This window comes from Anastrepha ludens, chromosome 5, assembly GCF_028408465.1.
Source record: "Anastrepha ludens isolate Willacy chromosome 5, idAnaLude1.1, whole genome shotgun sequence".
Lineage (NCBI taxonomy): Eukaryota > Metazoa > Arthropoda > Insecta > Diptera > Tephritidae > Anastrepha > Anastrepha ludens.
In genome coordinates, this window is record NC_071501.1 from 69405203 (window position 1) to 69429429 (window position 24227).

Here is a 24227-nt window from a genome sequence, read left to right on the forward strand (position 1 = left end):
TCGAGTTATCTACAATGGGCTTGACAATGTGATCGGCAATCAATGGTCATGAAGCAACTAGCACTGAGGCAAATTAAGATGAGAAGGTGGGACTCTGAAGTATTCAGCAAAAAGGTTCATTATGGTATGCAATTTATATTCGTCAATAGCTCGGATATAGCATCCTATGTACGTAAAGATACTTTTAAGGAAAACACCTGAGAGTCAGATTGTGTACTAAGCCTGGAACGTCCTACGTAAAAAGCAACCCCCAATAAAAAGCGAAACTTCGATAGACACCGCGCTTTTGATGATGACTGTGCCTCTATCCTGATGGTTGATGTCCTCATCAGAGAAAAGGTTGGCTCCATCACTACCCAAAAGTTTTGCGATGGAAAGGGCAAGACTAGAAAACCAGCTTCGTTGTGATACTTTTTTTTTAACTCCACTGGTCAAGCGTTCCGCATAAAATCGAGATTATGTCAACTCTCCGTTCTCCTTACTTAAAAGTTCCAACTTTCCGACTTCAACCTCAGAGTAGCATGGACGCATAGGCGACGGCAAATATCGCAGATGATGGAAACTTGATTAAGCAAAATTGTTTTAAAGCGCCGCAAAAGTTTAAGCCAATAAGTTTATAACTACTGTGGAAGCTCGCAAAGAACATTCAATACTGGCCGTGGATTTTAATGAAGGGTTCCTTGTATGGAACAGCTCTCGAACTGCACAATGACGAAGAATTTCCCTTTAAAAGTAATGTTTCTAGAGATACAGCTTTTGGAGGCAGACATACTCTTGACTCAGGTGGTATAAATGTATCACAAGGCATGAGATATGAGGAAGCAGCAGAAAGTTTTGAAAATCTAAATATGATAGTATCATAGCTCTCTCCGAAGGGAGCTCGATCCATGCTAGATCCTCACAGACAGAAGCTTACATATTTGCGATAAAAATTACAATTTATGTTAATGGCAAAATATCTGCACAAAGCAACGTCAAGTGGCGTAAATTGGTCGAGTAGAGTCGACTTAAGTTGCTCATAGGCGAAAACTATTCATAATTGACATCATTCCCATTTGCACTTGCTTCTTTTGAGACAAAATGCCTGCTATGAGTAGTGGACGATGAGAATTCTTAACATAGATAAGGTTTAAAATTGTTTAAGCAAAATATGTATCTAATAACTTCTGTCGCAGCTGCTGGAATGAGAAGGAGGTATTGAACACTTCCTTTTCCGCGTTGAACTCCTCCTTTTCCCGAAACACGACATCGCTGTCTAAGCTCCTACTTAGCTGGATATCTGGCAGGCTTAGCATGCCCAGCCATTCTTAATATTTTATCGTCTGTTATTATTTCGATAGTAGAAGTTTTTTCACCAGATCGGGTATTTAAGGGAAAACTTCAGCCCGTACAAGTGATATCACAATATACCTCCAGCTCTAAGCGGACCCCTCTGTACCCTAATGGAGAGCGGCAACCTACGTACCCTGAACTAAACATAGATATGCAGCTGGAAATCATCTCTTAGTCCTACATTAGAGAGTCTGAAGATCTCACGAATATTGAGGGTCAGGAACGTTGCATCCGGATACTACCTTCTGCTCAAATATGAACGAGACGTTATGAATAAAACGGTCCGCGGTATTTAAGTTCTATCATTTAAGAATTAGTGTTCGTTCGTCTTGAGGCTTATTAACATTTCTGATTCTTTGGTTCATTTTTATGCGAATGTTTTAACTCCACTATCGATGTTATCATCATTTCCAATTCCTACGGGGCATTTTAATATGATTTGAACTAGCGTATATTTTTCATTTATTATATGCCAATTTATATTTTACAGGTTTTCCTGTTTCCGGACTGCTACACGTAAGGGGAAATCATCTGTAATTCATTGACGACTTTTTCAATATTTGCGAAATTATTTTCTAATCACATCGCCAGAGTGGGCGCCAAACTTTGCTAAAGTCAAAAAAATGCGGAGCACAAAGCCAAATGTCCATAAGATATATGTAGGTATGTATGTATAGTAGTTCGTAGAGTTGGCGAGAGTAAGCAAAAGAAGTCAGTAATAGCACTGGGAAATGATTGAAATATTGGGAGTCATGCACGTGCTGCTGTAACTGACACTTTGTCAGTTCTGTGAGAGAAGGACTGCCATGCTACACACTTGTTTAATAATTGAAGTGTTGTTGTCTTTTCTTTTGCTCTTGTTTTACTTGAATGTTCAGGCTAACTTACGATTTAAGATGACTTTTTTAAAAAATTAATTTTAATGTTTACTTGGAAAGCAAACTCATCCTGACACTTTAAAGGTGTAAAAGGTGGCAATCGACAGATTAAGTGCCTTACATGAGACACTCAACTTAAATTGAGCTGAAGCAAAATAGCAAAAATATGCACTCTGTGCAAGCGATTGATTGTTTTTCGTAATTAAATTAATTTGTGTTTTCAGAGGCGATGCGAAAACATTTTAAGGCAGTAGCCACATTGTGTGGTGCTTTTTAATTTAAACAATTTTCGCTAAATTACATTTATAAACCACTAATTGAATTATGCGACGGCATAAACGTGGAAAAGTGCGCCTATCACATAACCACAAACATACCTGCACGCATACCAACAATTCACATTGAGCGAAATTCATCACAGAGCTGGAGTTAAGCGATATTCCTTTCGAGCGATGACCGCTGGAATTGCACGCTGCCTTGACTAACACTCACACAGAGATATTCATATGCGTATTGCAGCTGGTTAAATGCATACATTTGTACTCGTATTTATGTGTGTTGCCATGTATGAGTGAGTCTTTTTGCGAGCATACATTGTCGCCTGCCTGCCGCTTGGTTAAAAGCTTACCAATGTTGTTTGTTGCTGTAATTAAATTCAATTCAGACAACGGTATACGGTTGCTGTACCTACAGTTTATACCTGAAAGCCTTTTAAAGTAAACATGCACACATTTACATACATATACATATGCACAAAATACACTCTGAAGCACTTAATTTACAGCAGTGCAGCGTTGAGAATGAGGGGGCGCATGGGAGGACGAGGAAGTGGCTTCGACTGTATTTTTGCCTGAAAAACGAGTCACCGTAGACTGTCATTGATAATACAAGGATAATACCCTTAGTGCTAGAGCTTTATTATCAAAGGGCCCTCAATCCATTTTGTGGCTGATTTATAAATAAATTGCACTCTATTCAATAATTTAATTTTAAGTGCAATTTGCGGCGAATTCGATACACCAGCCTCAGTCTCAAATGGCAAGGAATATTTAAAATGAAATAAAACGAAAAATTAATTGTAAAAAATGTATAAAATTAAATAAAATAAAAAAAACATTAAAAAAATCAAATAAAAGAAATACTATTACAAAATGTATGGATACCTATTCCAAATTAAAATAAAATAAATTAAAATTAAATAAATGAAAAAAAATACAATGATATAGGCGTGTCATAACACCATTATAGCATAATGAGGGTGGTTAAGTTTAAAAGGCCGGTGTTCATTTTGAATAAAATAGAATTTTTTGAGGAAATTATTGTCATTTCTCTTTATTATGATAATATTGGTGTATTTCAATTACGTATAGAACAAAATATCAGCCAAATGGCCGCCGCGGCCTCGGCAGCACACCTCCAAAGACCACCAAATTCAAATATTTCCTTATCTAAATATAACATGACATATCACAACATACTATAATACAACATAACGGAAAATAATATAACATATTGTACAATATTTATTATTTTTATAATTATTTAGATACTGGTATGCCCTAAAAGAACTAAGTTGTATTAAATAAAATAAAATAAACAAAAACATGAAATAAAATCCATTTGAATAAAATAGCAACAACAAAAACATAACATTACCAAAAATAGCACGACTTAACAAAAGATGTCATAAAATAACATAACGTAACATAATATTTCACAACATGGCATAACACAACTGAAAATGGCGTATTATTTCTATTATAATTTGCATACTGAATAAAAGATTTTTTTTATTTAATACATAATGCATAGCATAACATTACCGAAATGAAGACCAAATCACACATTATATTTTAAATTATATAAAACAAAATTAAATTAAATAAAATCAAAATAAATGAATTTTATAAAATAATAATTAATGGTATTACCTAAAATATCTTTTTAGTGTAAAACACATAACATAACACAGTATAACATAACATAACGGAAAATAATAACATATTTATTGTTTTCATTATTACTTAGATACTGAATATAAACGTTGGCAGCCGAAATAAAAAAATAATATGTTAAATTACATAAAACAAAGTAAAATAAAAATAAAGAAATTTTATAAAATAATAAACATAACTTAGGATAGTAAAACAGAACATAACGTAATAAAACATAACATAATATAAAGATTGGCGGCCGCCGTAGCCCAATGGATTGGTGCGTGACTAGCATTCGGAATTCACAGAGAGAACGTCGGTTCGAATCTCGCTGAAACACCAAAATTAAGAAAAACATTTTTCTAATAGCGGTCGCCCCTCGGCAGGCTATGACAATTCTCCGAGTGTATTTCTGCCATGAAAAAGCTCTTCAAAAAATATCTGCCGTTCGGAGTCGGCTTAAAACTGTAGTTCCCTACATTTGTGGAACAACATCAAGACCCACACCACAAATAGGAGGAGGAGCTCTAACAAACACCCAAAAAGGGTGTACGCACCAATTGTATATATATGTATATAATATAAATAAATGGAATATAAAATAAAATGACATAATTATACCATAACATAACACGACATAACACAACATGGCATAACATAACGGAAAATAACATAACATATTAATTATTTTTGAATACTTATATTGTTTAATTTGATAAATTTGACGATCTTTTTTGTGTTTTTGCCGATTGTTGAGGGTATTGGTCATCGGCTTTATTTGTGTTAATACCTATACAGTTAATGTAACTGACTTTCTTTTTTTTAATGAGGTTTGTCTCAATAATGTCGCATCTTCTTCCGTCCTGTACCATCTAAAAATCATTTTAAAAGAAGTACTATAATATAACAAAGCTTAGCACACATAACGAAACATAACTGAACATAACATAATAAAATATAAAATAGCATAACCGAACAAAAAACAGCACACATAACTGTGCCAAAGCTGTAAGATTTTTACTTTCTTTTCTGAGCATATTTTTCTTTTTTCCAATTATATGCTCAGCATTTTCCACTATCTATAAAACATAAGGCTGAGAATTATTTAGCTGATTTTTTTTTATCAGTTCAAGTTCGTCAAAGTAGTTGCACGAAATCTTTAATTCTTACAAAAAATTCATTATATTCAATATCTATACATTTTACCATATTAATTATATGATTTGTGTGGGTGCTGTGGTGTCCCCGAGGCGAAGTTAAAAACAAAAACCAAAAAATCATAACATGCCACAGCATAACACAACGAATCATGACACAATATAGCATAACTTAATGAAACATAACACAAAACAACAAATAAAATATAACTTAATATAACAGAACATAAAATAGTCTAGCAAAACATAGCATAAGATAACAGAACAATATACAATAAATTATTATAAAAATAATAAAAAAATTACAGGGTACATGCGGTATTTGACAACATGTGGCTATAACTTCCCGAAACTATTATTTTTGTTTTTGCTCTTCTACAGGTAAGACATGGAGGGCTAGAACTGAACTCAAGAATCAAGAAATTAAGAGACATGCAGTTATCGGCGCTATACGGGCGCCCGTTCATTCGTTCATAAGGTTCGCTGTGAGTTGGTAGCATCGGATGGCGATGCAGAATCTATTGCAAAATACAAAAAATCGGGAACGTTCTGACACTGTCCAATCTGCAGAATTTGTTCAACAAGTGCAAGCGATCATTCACGAGAATCCTTCAAAATCAAAGAGGGCCCTTGCGAGGGAGCTTAATGTTATTGAGGGTCTTATCCGTCGACTTGTCCATGAACATTTGTGGTATAAATACTATGAAAATCGCAGAAGACAGTTTATGTGGGAGCAAACGCGAGAACAGCGAGTTATCTTATCAAAACGCTTTGTAAACAAAATTAAGCACCCTGAAGCTCCTGAAATGTTATACTTTTTTCTGACGAGAAAACTTTTGACCAAGGCCAAAAGATCAACCGAAGAAATTACCAGAATAGCAGATGGATTTTCCAATCCTACAGAAGTTCCTGTTGCCATGCACATGAAGTTTCCTGCCACTGTTCTGGTTTTCGGTGTTATGAGCAACAAAGGACATACCATGCCACCACATTTCTTTACTGAAGGATTTCCAGTGAAGGTTCTAGCGAAGGTAGTGAAACCCTGGATTGAAAGTTTACGTGGAGACAGCTCATACATCTTTCAGCAAGACTCAGCTGGATGGCTGAAAATTTTCATGACCACATAACACCGAGCTTATGGCCGTCTAATTACACAGACCTTAATACCAGGGACTACTACGATTGGGGTGTAATTGAGCGTGAAATCAGTAAGCAACGGGATTAACGTAGTTTCTTCTCTGAAGGCTGCAATTAATAGTTTCGGTCAATATGAATAAGGAATACAGTAGATTCTGTTTTTATGCGGTTTTTTTTATGCGGTTTTGAAATAGTCGACTATCGGGAATTGTACATATAAACAAGATTCTAAACCAGCTAAGCAAAAACTCATCACAGATTACATCAAAAATGCTAACCCTACAAGTATGAAACCGCTTGCATCACCATCCAGATCAGACGTGTACATTTCCTCAAGTGACGGAAGTGATTTTACGCCAAATCCTAAACGAATGCGCAACATTTGGGTATTGTCTGATTCTATTTCTGACGATGTAAATTTATTTTTCGTGTCTGACGTTTCTTAAATAAATATATAATTTTCAAAAATACAATTTTTGTTTATGCGATTTATTATTATTATTTCAGATTCATGCGGTCTATGGAACGTATCTATAGGTATAATATGCGTCTAGTGCCCTTTTTTTATGCGGTTCTTAGCACTTTTGAAACGAATCTATAGTTTTACTATAGAACTGGTAGCTTTTTTTATGCTTTTTTTTATGCTGTTTTTTGAGGAACGTATCTACCGCATAAAAACAGAATCTATTGTATTTAATTCGGTCATGCAAACGTTTCCGCACCCAGATCGAGGAGTTTATTGCGGCTAATGGAAATTTTATTGAATGATTTTATAGATACGAGTATATAAAAGTTAATGTTGTGTGAAAAATCGTGATGTTTCTTTAAATTGTGGTTAAAATATAAGTTAATTAGTTTTACTCTCAAGTTTTCCGTATGCACCCTGTATATTACATTAAATATATTAAATTTAAATGACTTAAATAAAACTTAAGTAAGTTTAATTATCTTAAATTAAATTAAATTTAAATAATTGTTTATTCTAATGAAACTCGATGGCATAAAATCTAAAACTTTTACAACGTTTTTCATTATCTGAGTTTCGAGAAGCTAAATGTACATAAACAAAGACTTCAAAAACTTAGTGCAAAAAATTTTCACATTCGATTTTTTTTTTCTAAATACTGTACAAGCACATGCATACATATGAACATACTGTGTATGTACCCCCATTCCAGCTATTGGCATACCAGCTGCTGTTCATCCTACAGGAACATGCCGAAGCATGTAGAAGGCTTACAAAGCAACGTATTTAGTCCGCTTGATTTCACTTGATAAATGTCCTTCATTTAAACCTACCCATTATCCTACATAGCGTTTTTCTTAGAACTTAGAAGCAGATAGCCAGTAAACAGTCAAGGGTCAGAAAGCGTATGTGGCCAGTTGAGCAAACTGTAAGGAGTACATGACGAGGAGAGATGAGCAGATATTTCCCAGCTTTTATACACGTGTTTATATACATACACATAAACATACACACACACATATTTATATATAGGTATGAGTTGAAAACAAGTATCAGCAGCCTGCACTGTAACTCACATTCCCACATTCAAGCCAGCCGCCCTGAAGCAGCAGCCAGCATTCCAGTACTGTATTAGATCAATCTGCTTAGTAAATATTACACCCATAAGTATGAATGCATTTGTAAATGTCTGACTGCTTTGTGTACGTACGTGAGTAGTAAACCGCAAAGAGACAAAGTTCACAACATGTACGTTGTCAAAATTTGACATTTTAAGGGTGCTAATAGACGCAACGAATGCCAAATAATTTATGACCGACCAATCGACCGCCTTTTGCATGCCGGGTGGTCCAAATGAAAGTATCTTGCCAAAACATAAATGCGATTTTATTTGGTATTATAAGGATTTATTTGAGAAAACAATTCATTGAATAATTATGGAATACGATTAGGATCATTTGACTGGCTCGAGTTTCTTTGCGGTAGCGTATTGCTAGTTAGTTGGTTTGAAACTTAAATTTTAATCCATTGTGAAGCATTGAATTAGGTAGTCCTGTCGGAGGGCCAATCGAGGAAACTAAAGAAGTGGAAATAGCGCTCGCTATCAACAAAATGAGAGACAAAAAAAAGAAAAAAGCTGCGTACCCGACCAGATACCGGGAGAAGTGGGGAAGCAAAGTGCTATGGAAGGAGTAAAATGGCTGAAGGAATACGAAAAAGGCCATATTCCGAATGCATGTCGAAATAGCTACCTGATACCAATAATACAAAAATGTGAAAACTATGGAGGGGTCAAACTTACATCACATACCCTTAATATATGGGAAACGGCTGTAAAAGAAAAATACCAAACGAATGCGGTTTCGTAGCCGGAAAGTCAAGAATAGATGCGACACAGGCAATTAGAGTATTAACGGAGAAATACCGCAGTAGGAAGGATTTTATATGATCTAGAGAAGGCCTTCGATAGGGTACCTAAGCAATTAGAATGGATGTTCTTAACAACCTAAAAAATACCGGAACAGTACATCAACCTGATTGAAGACATGTAGCACGAAACCACCACGCAAGTATGCACACCTGGCGGACTAACGCAAAAGCTCCCAGTGATGGTCGGTGCGCATCAAGGTTCAGCACTCAGCCCGTTGGTTTTTAACATTGTTATGGTTCATCTGACGGCTAATGTTCAAGCCAAACCGCCAGGAAATATCGTTAATAAATATAATATTACGCGGACAATATAGTCTTAATTGATGAGGACCTCACTTGCCTGAAGAGAAAACTGAACGGAATGGACAAACAGAATATCTGCATCTATCGTTGGCGAAGAGAAAACAGACCAACGAGGGACCCCCTTTATTAATGGATAGCCAATAACTGAAACAACAAGTTTTATGTACCTAAGATCGATCTTGAGCGAAAAGGGAAACTTGACAAAGATGTGACACACAAAGTTGATGGAGCGTGGTTAGAGTGGCGCAGGCTGACGGACGTCTCATGTGACGTGAAAATGCCGTTAATGATTAAGGAAAAGGTGCAAAAAACCTGCGTGACACCAGTAATAATGTACGGGTTGCAATGTTAGGCAATGCAAGCTAAGCACAACTAGAAGATTCAGGTGGCAGAAATGAAAATGTTTCGCTAGGCAACAGGAATAACGCGCGTGGAAGATATGAAAACTGCACCAATCTCTGGTAAATGGAGAGAAAGCAGGCTAAAATGGTAAGGGCATGTAATGGCTAAGTACGATACTAAGGAAGAAAAGAAAGTAGCACCTTGATAATGTGACGACGTAGGACAGAGGAACATGGCGCATGAGGAACCTAGCGCATGAGGGCAAAGAGGGTTGCCCTCAAATAGGGTCAAGTCAAAGAGAAAGAGACAGTCCATAGTGAAGCATAGGGCCACAAAATGGCCAAGCACAGGGTAATGAAATGGGTCCAGCCAGACTATAGCGGCACAGCTAGACTCTTCGTGATTTCACACCACTCCAGCGCTTTCCCTATTAGAATCAATATAAATGAATTTGAGCCGTAACGCTAGCTTAGCTCTATCAATCAGATCTTCAAAAAATTCTGAGCTTTCATCTTCTCCTCCAGGGCGTGGAATATTCGCTAGATATGTACATATGTACATATGTGCCTTCAAATTTATTCAAACAATCTCTTAAATGGTTTGATGAGGTCAAATAACAGCGGAATCATCGTGCTCGCTGGTGAGTTAATCTTTCTGAAATATTGTCAGCCACAGCTTCTACATTTTCATCGGCATGCACTGAACGGCCGCGGAGTCTTGCTATTAAATCTGCCAGTTTCAAGTACTTTTTTGTAAATTAGAGTTTAGTATTGGCTGAGGGTAATAGTTTGTGCAGGCATTTAAAATTTTATGATTGTTCATTTGCTAGCAAAATTATTAAAAACTAAATTTTTCAGATCCCTAATATGTCGGAAGTAACGGACCAGTGCTAATTAATGCATAAATACAAGATGACCTAACGAAAAGTGGATGACGAGGAAAATTCGTGTTAGAACCCAAGAACTCAAGGCTTTGAATATACTATAAATATGAGATTATTATTTATGAAAGGTTAAAAAACTACTGCAAAAATACATATATAATTGTTGTATTGGATATTTACGTTTAAATTTGATTAGTCAACTGTGACAAAAAAATATATCAATTCTGATTTGTCATATACGATGAATATTTGCTTTATGATTGAGCACATAAAAGCATTCGCGTGAGTAGAGGAAGATCTAAAATCACGCGTATACAAAGGACTCTAGCAATCTTTTCAAATTAAAATTAAGAATGTGGAAGAAACTTTGCTCTGAGCAGTGCAGTGGCTATCATATGACTAGTCAAATGACAGTCACTGTTCTTGTAGGGCTGGATTTGGACCACCCTGTGCATGCACACATCTGCATTTATTTCCATTCCTAGTCTAGTACGACGTTGTCCAACCACCAGAAGTTACATTCAGCGATAAACGAACAAAGTCACTAATTCTACTCTCTCTCTCTCTCTTTCTGGCATTTCCAAGACGCTCTAAGAAGCATTTAAAAGAGATGCTGCAATGTGTGTATGTGGCATACGTGCCACATTTGGTTTTTGTGGTTTAACTTGAGCTATTGCGATGATGTGAAGTTAGTGGGGTGGGAAGCAGAATAAATGCGATTAGGACACAAAATAGACAGCGAATATTTTTAGTAAATCAAGTACGCTTATTATTGGACTTTTCAATTACTTCAGTTATCTGACTACTAGTTTTAGTTGTATTTTTTGGAGATTTAGAATTAAAGCTTTTCTGGTTTATTAAATATTTGCTGCAATGAAGTTTCCACTTCAATGCTGGTGATATTTTTTTAAATCCGAACCAGTCTGGGAGTGAAGGGATTTTAATAAGTTTTTTGTGGTTGGGATGGCGCAAAATTAATCATCCAATTATGTTTCTGAATAACTTGAACGTGATGGAAATCCTTATCTTGATCTTTTCACGCTCCATTGCTTATCTGTTTGTATACTCCAACTGTTCAAAAGTCTCAATTATGATTGAAGTGCTACGCCATTTGCAAAAAATTTAAATTTTCCGATAGGGTGATTAATTTTACGCCACCTTGTACCTATGCATCATACTTGCGTACATATTCGTGGAGTAAATATCCAGATCAGTTCAGCCCTTTTGAGAGATATGTCTGACTACGTGCACATTGCATCGGGGTATACTATACGTCGATTTAAGGACTGGTAATAGCAAATCTGACTTACACTACTGGAAAAGTAATTGTGTAACAAAGAGCGTCAAAGCCCTTTGAAATACCCTGTAACGTAAAACAGGGTGACTCGCTGTCTATATCCGTTTTTAATCTCCTTCTTCGCTATGTGATAAAAAAGGAAATCAAGTTTGGAAACCTTCTTAGTCGCTTAGGAATAACAATCGCGTATGCGGACGATATCGCAATAGTGGCAAGGAACAAAAGGTATCTCTTTGAAACCTTTTGCAACATTGATAGTCGTGCAAAAGCAATAGGTCTTAGAATAAATGAAGACAAAACAAAATATCTGTAGATCACGAGCAGCGAAGAGAAATGTAATCCTGAAATCATCGAAATTGGAACATTTACCTTTGAGGGAGTTCAATACTTCAAATAAATATTTGGAAGTGTTAATAAAAAATGTCAACAGTAGTCATGGCAGAACACAAGACGGAATACTGGTAGCAAATAAAGCTTATTACGCGTATAAATAATTGCTGAATTCACTCTACCAGTCAAAAATACAGCCGGTGCTGTCGTACGGCTGCGAGTGCTGGACAATGACAAGCAAAGACGAAAGAAGCTTAAGCGAAAAGTGCTCCATACGCTGCAACGATGGAACGTACGGAATGCGTTACAACGGTGAGTTGCTGAAGGACGAGTTGCTGCCGAGGAGAAGATGTCGTTAAACACATAAAATCCCAAAGCTTCGTTGGTTAGGACACACTGTGCGCATGGAGGACAGCCGCCCTCAAAAATCCGTTTTAACAACAAACTCCCTAACGAACCGGACCCGAGGACGTTCAAGTTAAAATGGCTTGACCAAGTTAAGAAAAAGCTACGAGCTTGGAGCTGGAAGTCTATTGCTATGAACCGTGCAGATTGGAAGAGGATTGTGGACGAAGCTATAGTATATATAATACTATACGAGGGGTGCCTTTTATATGTCGGGATTAGAGAACAAAAACAAATTTTAATCATCGAAAATCACTTTATTGTCTTTCAAAATATTCTCCATGAAGATCTATACACTTTTGCATGCGTTTGAACCAATTGTCGAAGCACTTTTGCCACTCTGAATGAGGTATCTCCAAAACATGCATTCTGAATGCCGCAACCGCTTCCTCAGGTGTCGAAAAACGTTGACCTCTCAGTTTGTTTTTTACGTACGGGAATAAAAAGAAGTCATTCGGTGCCAAGCCAGGACTATACGGCGGATGACCCATTAATTCGATGTTTTGGGTGCTCAAAAATGCAGTTGTTTGAGCCGATGTGTGAGAGCTCGCATTGACCTGGTGAAGAGTGATCCGTCTTTGGCGATTGGTATTCCTAATTTCTTGGAAGACAACCTGCAAACAAATGCTTGTGTACCACTCAGAATTTACTGTTCTGCGTTGTTCTAGTGGTACGGTTGCGATATGTCCAGTTTTTCCGAAAAAACAGGCGACCATTTGCTTGGAAGTGCTTCGTGCGCGAACAACTTTTGTTGGATTTGGCTCATCTTGAAACACCCATACAGTCGACTGCTGTTTACTTTCGGGCTCATACGCGTAAATCCATGACTCATCATCTCTCACGATATCACAGACGAGTTTCGAAGCCCCGCGATCGTATTTTTTGAGCATTTCCTTCGACCAATCGACACGAGCCTTTTTTTGAGCGATTGACAAATTGTGTGGGATCCAAAGCGAACAAATTTGTTTGACAGTCAAATGTTTATGCAATATTGATTGTATGCTGGTCCCACTAATGCTTAAGATAGTCTCAATCTCACGATAGGTCACATGACGATCTTGCAATATCAGTTCGCGCACAGCATCAATGGTTTGCGGAAGAACAACTGATTTTGGACGACCTTCACGAAATTCGTCTTGGAGTGAACTACGACCACTATTGAATTCACCATACCATCGATAAACACTGGTCCTTGATGGAGCTTCATCGCAAAAAAATTAATTAAGTTCATCCATGCAATGTTGCTGAGTTAATCCACGTCGAAAGTTGTAAAAAATAATCGCACGAAAATGTTCACGATTTAATTCCATTTTTGGACCGAGGTGAATCTTTTAAGTTACTGTAATCAACACAAATAGCGCTGGTATTTCAAAGCGTTCTGAGTACGTAAAAGCCAATAATTTTATTTGCCAGATTGCAACACCAGGGTTGCCAAATCCCGAAATATAAAAGGCACCCCTCGAAAGCCCATACAATGCAGTTTATTAGATTCAATTTGGTCAGATATTTTCAAAATTCTGGCGGTCACGCTACCATTAGACAGACTGTATGATTGAAGTGTTTTAATATTCTTTGTCAATAACCACTTGCAAGCACTCAAGTGGCGTTTGAGCTGATCAAAGCACATCCAGTAGAAAGTAATCGCACTACGAGCATACAAATATCTGCACAAAGCGGGAGCAGGTACTAAATACTCGTATACTAAATACTATGGAAAATGATATGAAAACTCAAGTGCCACTCAATTAATGAGATTTGTGCAACTACTTTGGGAGTGTATTAAAGGGTTGAACGTTTTAATCAAAAATGATGTAATAAAGATAAGTACGCCATATGAGGATAAAGCTGACGCTTTAGAAAAAATACACAACCACATAACATATATATGCACTTAATAAAATACTCCTTTGCGGCGAGATTCTTATTTTTTTTCATATTATTTGATACGAGTAAGTGAATGAAAATAAATCACATTTGCTTACTTTCAGAGTTTAAGTGACTTTTTAACATAAAGCCGAAATTTTTTAGTACCAAGGGTTTTAAAGATTTGTTCACCCTATCAAAGTATTGAAGTGCTACAGTAAAGAAGTTAATAATTTCATAAAAACGTTTCCGAGCTGTTCGAAACTAAGTGAGGTTTTACCCAAGGCGACCTACATCCGCAGCGGCTGAGCCATTTTGCTGTTAAAAATCATAATAAAAGTTTGGGGAAAAAGAAATCCATTACTTTTGCGTAAGATTTTTGCGCAAATGGTTTAGCTCCTGGGCTATGCTACGAATACTAACATACAGGTCAACTTCGATTATTTCCGTGATTTTGTCGACATTTTCGACATCATTGATATTTTCTTTAAAATCAAAAGTGGTAGGAATCGGGATGAAAGAGTGAAAAATAAAGTATATGCCTTCTGAAAACATAAAAAAGTATCTGCGAATAAGGGACTATTGACAGTAGGTATAGTGGTTGTCGGTTGACACACCTAGGCCTGCTGTAGGCCCTTTGTGCTACCACCAGGGCTGCCCCCTCTCCTCACTCTACATTGTCCTCATTGAACCAACCTGTGGATTTAATATATCTAACAAGGCCTGTTGTTTTTATATTGACTACTTCTGCCAAATTATTCAGGGAACTTTAGTTTCAACAGTCGGTTTGTGCGGTCCATGTTCCATTCCGGCCACGTCATTCTACTTATTGCACAGGTCAGGGACTGAGTCCTTTGTAGCTTTTTCAGTTCGGGTGACCACCAGGGTGGTTTATTCTTCCCACTATGCTTAGTTGCTAAACAAGCCTTAATTGGGCCTAGTTGCAGCAATTAGTCAGTTTATTGACCAAATTATATAATGTCTCTATGCTAGAAGGGTTGAAAAGGGAGTCCATGGGCAAACGGTTTGCTAATTCTTGAGAATATCTTAGCCATGCGAGAATTCTAGTACCTTAGAATGAATGACCTCTTCCTGGAGCGTGCATTTTATATATCTGAATGTGCATTGAGTACCCTCCAATTCACTATTCTATCTATAATTGAGTCTGAAACTAACGTAATATCAAGAACTTCCTGACGATTGCCCATTACCGCGATTGAGAGAAATAATCTGGTTTCCATAATAAAATTAAAGAGTGACTCACCTCGCTCGTTAATATCTGAACTACCCCAGGTAGTGTGATGGGCGTTTGCGTCGCCTCCCATTAGTAATTTGCTGCTGCAGGCTTCGCTGTCCAGTATCAGCTCTTTTAGTAGCCTCGGCGGTACTGGATCTTCAGGTGTCATATAAAAAGGCGATAGCCGGTACCTTTTACCATCTGTCTCCCAGCTTATAGTAGTTCTGTCTGCATTGTTATATTTGTGCGTCATAAATGTAGTTAGTTTTGTTTTTTCCGGAATACAAGACCTTGTTTTACCTTCAAAGTCCGCTGTGTATAGCTTATAGTTCGGTGTCCTCAATCCACAGATGCGCCCTCCATTGATCCATAGCTCCTGAATGAGGACAAAATCAGGGTTGTCTGCTGCCATGCGATCGATTAGGGCTTGCGACGCTAGTTTACTATGGTGCAGATTTATTTGAAGAAGACGCTCTGTTTGTATTCTCATCTTCCTGCGACTCGCTCAAGAGCTCTCTTTCTGAGTATGTTGTACTCGAATCAGCTATAAGCTCAGTTGACGTACTCGTACTCATATTCTTACGTCTAGCTGTGAGCTCAGACCCTGACGAACAGTATCCTTCCAAGTCGATGGTCTTGACGTCACTTGTGGACTCCATAAGATCTTCCTCAGCATTATGAGCTTCAATCTCTGAGGCTAGTTGATCGATAGCATCAGCATCTGTCTTATAGGTTCTGACTCTCACCTTGTCAAAACTATAATTTATGATGCCTCTGCTTTTCGCCAAAGGTTCTAGCGAGTTGTTCGTTAGTAACAGGATCACCTGCGTTGTGGCACGTTTTGTCACCACACCGTCTACTGTTGTAGTATTGTCAAAAGCCTTGACAAATTTCCAGCCTGCCGTTGGAAGGCCCTTATTATTTACATAATTTGCTGTGGGTCGGAGGGTGTAGGGACCCAAACTCGTTCCTCGGTCGAGACAGGATATATTTTTTGTCTACTACCACGGGCTTCGCTCCAGGGTAGACTTCCCCGATCTTAGCTATTGCAGCTTTATATAACTCTACCGACCTTTCGTCGTCGCAGGCTATAATTTTAATTTGGCCTTGATACCAGCCAGCGTCAGTACATGATGGTGGCGGACCTGGTTGCTTAGTAGCACTTCCTACGTCACATTAGTCAGAGTAGCCTGCACCCATTTCCTACTGCCGCAGTAGGCCCCGATGTACTGGAGCTAGGTTTAACGTCAGCCTCAGTGCCAGCGCTTGCCACCGGTCCACTCTGACTAAGTTTGAATTCAGTCTTCGTGGTGCCAGACTGAGAGCTCGTTTTAAACGCTGCTCGTTTCTCGGAGCTTACTGCCCCCTCTTGTTTTGTTTTTTGTTGTTGTTTGATTATGCGTTCATAGTTGGTCCCACGAGTGTCGGAGTAGAGATGTCCACCTGTGCAAAAGTTCCGAACTACACAGGCAAGGCTAGTTATTACGGAGGGCGCCAGGTTTCCGTAAGCTCACGTTAACGACTGGGCTATATTTGAAAAAGGGCCCCCAGCCAGGCTGATCCACGGCACGGGTCGCATGACACCTTGATTCGGTCCTTTACCTCACACCATAGTAAAACTCCATTTTCAGATGCTGTACTATTAAGTCTTACCTTAGCTAGCTACCTCTCAACTGTGAGCAGAGTGACAACTGTGGTATCTATTGCCAGTCAGCACCCTCGGGGAGGGTTCAGTGGAGGGGTTTTTGCCAACCAACCAACTGTTAAATTCTCGAAATTGTTAATAACTTTATATAATTAGGATCCAACACATGCCAAACAAAGTAAGCCATGAGATCAAATGTAAAATAACTCTTACGAAAAATTTCTCTCGAATAGTCCTCTCTCAACCAACAAAAATCAGACTCTAGAAGTCTTCCGCAGCGATCGTAACTATAGTTAAGTCTAGTGGAGATGAGACGGCGCACAACGGTAGAACTATTATCGAAATACGTGGCTTTTCTCTAGTCGGCTACGTGAAAGACGAAAACGATGAAGTGAGGAACTGTGCGATATAATAGAATATAATTATGAAATGGAAAAGAAGACAACATTTACGTTCATTTGACTATGTCTCTTGGCAATGATGCACAATTGTAGAAATCCATTGATTCGGCACCCATAGGTGGACTTCAAAGTAAGGGCTGCTGTGAACACAATAGGAGGACCAAGTTCAACAGAAACAACTGACGGCTGGTAAAATAGGAAGAAAAACAAGAAAAGCTTAAAACACCAGGAAACGTTTGCCTATATCTATCTCGAACTCGTTAGGCTGTTACAAACAATCGTTCGGTGAGCACGTCATTGAATTGTATGTGTAAGACGACATTATTAAAACTTGATTACAAATTTTATTTTAAAGTTTTCTACAAACTCTACAGGTGATTTCTTATATATACCCATAACCGTATGACATCTCGGTATTATTATGAGAAAACCTTTGGCATATGAAATGATAACTATTCTCGCAAGAATCATCGCCCCATTGCAAAGAATTTTCGATCAATTTAACACAATGTTCTCTGCCCTCCGAATTATCAGGTTGACCAAATTCCCAATTCATGAACCTAAATTGGGGTCCATCATAGTCCCAACGAAAGTTCCGCAGATCTGCTAAATTGTTGCCGGCTGTCCAGAAGTCGTTAGCTTGAAGATCTAAGATGAAACAGAATTAAATGCATAGATATTCAAAATATTTCTATAGACTCGATCTTACTAAAAAAGTTTAGATAATTTTGCACTTCGAATTGATCCTTTGCCGTTTCAATTTGGATCAGACTCCAGTTATTTTGCTCACAAAATGCATAAGCCGCATACCAGTTCAACTGTAGAGAAGAAGGAATTTTTATTATAAATAATTTTTCATATGAGAACTGCTTTACCTTAATCAGGGTGACAATATAATTATCGGTTAGGGTTTGCGGTTTGGTATAGGATACATGGGTCTTACTTTGAGATGATTTTTCCCAACTCACACTGTCTGTCGTATACTCGGGATCCTCTATGGCCCAGTCTGCCATGGTCTGCCCAATAAATGAGAGAGAAGTGAGCGCCAGCGCGAACGCAATATTTCTAAAAAATTGCATTGTTCCACTACGGGGAAAATATCGAGTCTTAAAGCGATTCAGTAAGTTACTGAGGTTTTATAGTAATTTTCATGTATGCATATATGTATGTATGTAGCTCGGGTATTTATTACACGTGTGTGCATTCAATTTCGGTATCACTGCAAGTTAGTAATTTGAATGGGGGCTTATCTCTAAGAATTCTTTTTTGCCCAAGCAATAAATTACAATCATAAATCTACTACCTGAAACAATTTTTTTCTATTAGCTGAAAGATATTTTATGTATTAAAATGTCACGTGCCAATATTCGTGAAAATATATCTTTTAATTTATTTTATTTGTATAGATACTAGGACCACTCTGCCAAATAATAACAGCACTGAAATCTAGAATACAGAAGTCGAGCTACCAGTTTTGGAAGGCGGAATCGACAACCCATTAAGTTACCCACCGATAACAATACAAAGGACGTTGCATACGTGTCTTCTCTCCTCACTCCAGTCCCGTGACTTAACGATCAACCACTTTCGGTTTCGGTTTACTTTGAATAATAAAGATAAAGCTAAATGTTAAGCATAGTTCTTAAATCTCCATATACTTGAGCGCAATCTTATATGGAAAGACCTTCCAGCAATGCAAGATTGAAAAATAATACCAAAAGGTAAGCTTATATGTTCGCCATACAAAAAGCGAGTTAATTCACAGTGTTACACTCAATAATACTGTGAGGTCACAATTTGTTAAAAGCCTTGTGAAAGTTTAAAAGCCTTGTAAAAGTTATCAAAGTGAAAATCGCTTTATTGCAAACACTTCATTCTCAACACCTACAAAATTGGTACGGATTCCTCTTGTAGGCTTTCAAAGGAAAATCTTTGAGACTCTCGCTCGAGTACATCTTCTTCAATAAGATTAGCTACAGTAAAGAGTGACACCTCAACTCAATCTTAGTTTTTAACTATCGACCCACAGTTATATTTTTCAAGCCAAGCCATTTATCATATATTTCTTGATAGGTGCGAACCGCTTACGCGATTTTAGCCGAGTTTAACAAAGCGCGCCAGTCGTTTCTTTCTCGTGCTAATCGGCGCCAGTTGGACAAACCAAGTGAAGCCAACTCCTTCTCCAGCTAATCTTCTCAACACAAACGATGCTTTCCTCTTGCTCTGCTACCATCAGCTGGTACCGTATCGAATACTTTAAGAGCCGGAGCGTTTGTTTCCATTCGGACGACATGACGCAGTTAAAGTTGCCACTGGACTATATCTATGTCGTCATTAAGCTCAGACAGCTCATCGCTAACGTCAAAGGTATTTCGCATAATATTTCTCTCAAACACTCCAAGGGACGCCTCATCGGATATTGTAATCATCCAAGCTTCTGCGCCATACGTTAGAACGGGCATGATGAGAGCCTTATAAAGTGTTAGTTTTGTTCGTAGAGAGAGGACTTCACTACTCAATTGCCTACTTAATCTCAAGTAGCACTTGTTTGTAAGAGAAACTCTTAGTGCTGGTTCCTTGATAAACAAAGTTTTAACGGCTCTACTGGATTTTGCATAGCCGGACAGTTTAGCGACGATACCAAACTCAGAAATCGCAACATAAAGGCAACTCCTTTAAGTGTAGTCGAACGCAGCTTTAAAAGCGGCAAAAAGATGGGGTGTGTCTATTCTCCTTTCATAAGTATTATTCAAGATTTTGCGTATTGTGAATATCTGATCGATTGTGGATTTTCTAGGTCTAAGGCCTCACTGATAAGGCCCAATCTCCGTTAATGATGTGCTTCATGTCTAATAGCGGTTGCCCCTCGGCAGGCAATGGCATACAAATTTCTGACATTCGGAATCGGCTTGAAACTGTAGGTCCCTCCATTTGTGGAACAACATCAAGAAGCACGCCACAAATATGAGGAGGAGTTCGGCCAAACACCCAGAAAGGGTATACGCGCCAATTATATATATATATTGTATATAATATAATGGGTATTTAAATAATTGTATAATACAGGATATTATGCGAAGCGTGTGCCATTCGAAGCTACAACTTTACTCCATCTTTCAGGCGGCGTACGGATTCCTTTGATGCAAAATCGGAGTTCGTTTGACTTGACAATCGCAGTAGCTGCAGTCGGTAATGATCACCAGTGATGGTTTCAGATGGTTTAAGGAGTTCATAATACAGGGTTGCCCATATTCGACGGACCCGACGGATTTCGATAACTCTTTGGGCCCATTCCAATCGACGAGGCTTGTCCGCAGGCTACAATCTTTGCGTCAATTGAATATTATGCGGGAATAAATGCAAATCAATGCGGATAATTCGTTGTAAAGTGGGCCGAGCAATGCCCAACTGCTGAGAACGGCGATTTTGGGATGTCCTTGCCAACGCCTTGGTCGGTTTTGGGTTGGCCCCTTTGGATTAGAAAGAGCATCACCAGTCGAAAACCTTTCGTACAAACGTTTAATGGTGTTCTTAGAAGGAGCACTTTTCTCATTATTTAATTTTTTATATGCACGTTGAATTTTCACAATTGACTTCTTTTGTTGAATGTAAATTTTAACAATTTGGGAGCGCTCGCGTGGCGTGTACTGTTCCATGGTAAAAATCTGCTTGGACTGACGCTTCCAACGCGGTATGTCATTAAGCGATCTGACGTCTCTGTCAAAAGATACAGGGTTGCCAAATGGGTCCGTGGAATATTGGCAACCCTGTAGATGACGCTCTTCTAATCCTATCAGATGCACCACAGAACCTTTGGAGCATGAATATTTTTTTTTCGTTGTCGATGGATCTGGTTTACCTGGAAATCTCCAACATTTTCGTCGCTTAGGGTTATCATAATAGATCCATTTTTATCGCCAGTGACGATGCGATGCAGAAAACCTTTTCTGTTCTGCCGTTCAAGAAGCATCTCACACGTCACCAAACGTCTCTAGTAGTTGAGTATCTCCGAATTTTTTCGGTGCCCCTTCACTTCCACGTCGGCGGAAATTTAATTTTAAAACTAGCTTTTTTAAAAACTTGTATGTATTGTAGTATTTATTAGGTCCACCACCGTTATCAACCACTGCTTGAAGGTTTCGTAGCCTTAATCCAACTAGTTGGATAAGCTCTTCCTGTGTTATTTGATTCCATGCCTCCATTAACTTTTTCTTTAGCAATTTCCCATCAGTTACTGGACTTCGTCGAATTTTCATCTCTAAAAGCTCCTAAACATGCTCTATCCGTTTTAAATCCGGACTCTGCGCCGGTGTATTTAGTTTTCTGTGAGCATAATGTAATGCTTAGATTCATTGTCTTGCTAGAAACCCCAACCTTGCCCAAGACACAAGCCGCCACCATCAGTAGAATGGCTTTAGATGTGGTTCCAACATGTTTTTATATTTATATTAGTCCATAGTTCCTTCAATAAAGGTCATCTTTCAACGCCAAACCATTACGCTACCACCGCCATCCTTGACAGTAGGAATCAAATGTTTCATTTCCATATCCGCATTTCTGCTCCTCCATATTTTAGACCGGCCATCATTTCCAAATACAGTAGGTTCTGTTTTTATGCGGCTTTTTTTTATGCGGTTTTTTTTTTTTAATTAAAAAATGCATGTCGACCTGTCGGGAATTGTACATATAAACAAGATTCTAAACCAGCTAAGCAAAAACTCATCACAGATTACATCAGAAATGCTAACCCTACAAGTATGGGACCGCCTGCATAACCATCTAGATCAGACGGGTACATTTCCTCAAGTGACGAAAGTGACTTTACGCCAAATCCTAAACAAATACGCGACAAATGGGTATTGTCTGATTCTATTTCTGACGTAAATTTATTTTTCGACTCTGACGTTTCTTAAATAAAGATATAATTTTCAAAAATACAATATTTTGTTTATGCGATTTTATTTAATTATTTCAGATTCATGCGGTTCTTAGCACTTTTGAAACGTATCTATAGGTTTACTATAGAACTGGTAGCTTTTTTTATGCTGTTTTTTTTTTATGCTGTTTCTTGCGGAACGTATCTACCGCATAAAAACAGAATCTACTGTATACTGAACTACGATTCGTTAGTAAATGACCATTATATGACCATTAGGTCGGGTTGATTTGTGGGGAGGCAAAAAAATCGCCCATTGCTCTGTGAAAATCATATTCTAGGGATCAAAATAAGAAACTTTGCTTTACGTGGTGTCCTGCTGGAATGTCCGCTATTATTAAGATATCTCCTTAATAGTTCTTGGATGAATACTATTTCTGGATGTCCCAACGACGTGTTGGACCGATTTCGAAGCACTAATTTTCTGATTTTGGTCGATTTTCCGTAAAATGGAGCTTATTTCTTTTCTGGATCGCTTTTGGTCGGCTGATTGACTTTTTATTTTCCTATGAATTCATACGAATTATCACATGTATGGATGTATGTGTGTAATAGCAACGTCGATTTATCAACTGAAATTTGCGAATAACGGATAAATGTAAAGTAATCTATTTTTTCAATTTTTACTTTGTTTGAATAAACCAAAGCAGATGGATGTTTGAAGCTTTTTGTTGTTTAGTTATTTTTTTTTGTTTTGTTTTCTTGTTATTAAAGTGAAACAATTTAATTTTTGTAAATTTATGAATTCCGAAAAAAACTACATCAGCAGTGTTTTCAATAGGTGTATGCCTTCTCGGAAATAAGAAAATATGATGTGCTGTATGCAGTCTTAAGTCCTTCACTGTGTGTATACAGCTTCGTACGTTTTGTCATATAAAAACCATTTCCTTAAGGTTTAAATTAAATTAAATATATGTATTACTGAAAAGTTTTAATAAGTAATCATAAATTAAAAATCTAATGTATGCAGGAAGTGAAATTTACTAAATTTCCACCGAATTGTCTTTGCCCACTTTCCACACTGTGGAATGCATTCCACACAAAAGCATTGAAAAGACTTCGCCGATAGATGGCGCTTACTATGGCACTGTCGGTATGGCAGTGTGAATGAAGGCGTCAGCAATGCCGTTATGTTAAGTGAGCGGCACTAAGTGAGAATGGAATGCACTGCTCATATTAAAGCGCACTCATGAATAGGAAAAGCAAATTGTATTAAGTAACGGGTCGTAATACTTATTTTTTAATTTTTAATTTTATATATGTATGTTTACATAAATACATATGTACATACAAATATTTTCTAGTATTATATTATATGTATGTATATCACCAAATAAAACCACTGAAATAATTTAAAATGTATGTTTATTGGCCCTTTGCTTACTGTTTCACATTAGAGTATTATGTATATGTATTGATGGGTGTACACTCACATAATGTGCACAGGGCTTAAGAGAGATTTAAGTGAGTGTTTCTAAGGAATTTTCTGAAAGAATCCGTTTCTTGTAAAGACAGGCCGCGTTCCACTACTTTCGAATTCAATAGGGCCGGAACTTAAAAATTAACCCATTAATGTTCACACATAAAACGGGTTAAGATATGTGACTGAAATTTTCACCAAATATTTGTGTTGATGCTAAACGGTTCCTTCCATTTTTCAAAAAATTATCTCAAAAGATTTAGACGTGGCAAAGCGTATTCGGAGAGCTACTTCTATGAAAATAAAATTATTGTACAATATGTACATAGGTT

General features: G+C 37.7%; 1 protein-coding gene across 1 annotated transcript; it reads right to left on the minus strand.

The window, feature by feature from the left end:
- Positions 1-17781: 17781 nt before the first annotated feature.
- LOC128864174 (C-type lectin 37Db-like) lies at positions 17782-18646 on the minus strand. Its single transcript, XM_054103705.1, has 3 exons — positions 18415-18646; positions 18249-18357; positions 17782-18187 (listed from the first exon to the last, which is right to left on the minus strand). Exons 1-3 carry the CDS (start codon positions 18616-18618, stop codon positions 17922-17924), a joined length of 579 nt encoding a protein of 192 aa, XP_053959680.1. The 5' UTR covers positions 18619-18646; the 3' UTR covers positions 17782-17921.
- Positions 18647-24227: the final 5581 nt, after the last annotated feature.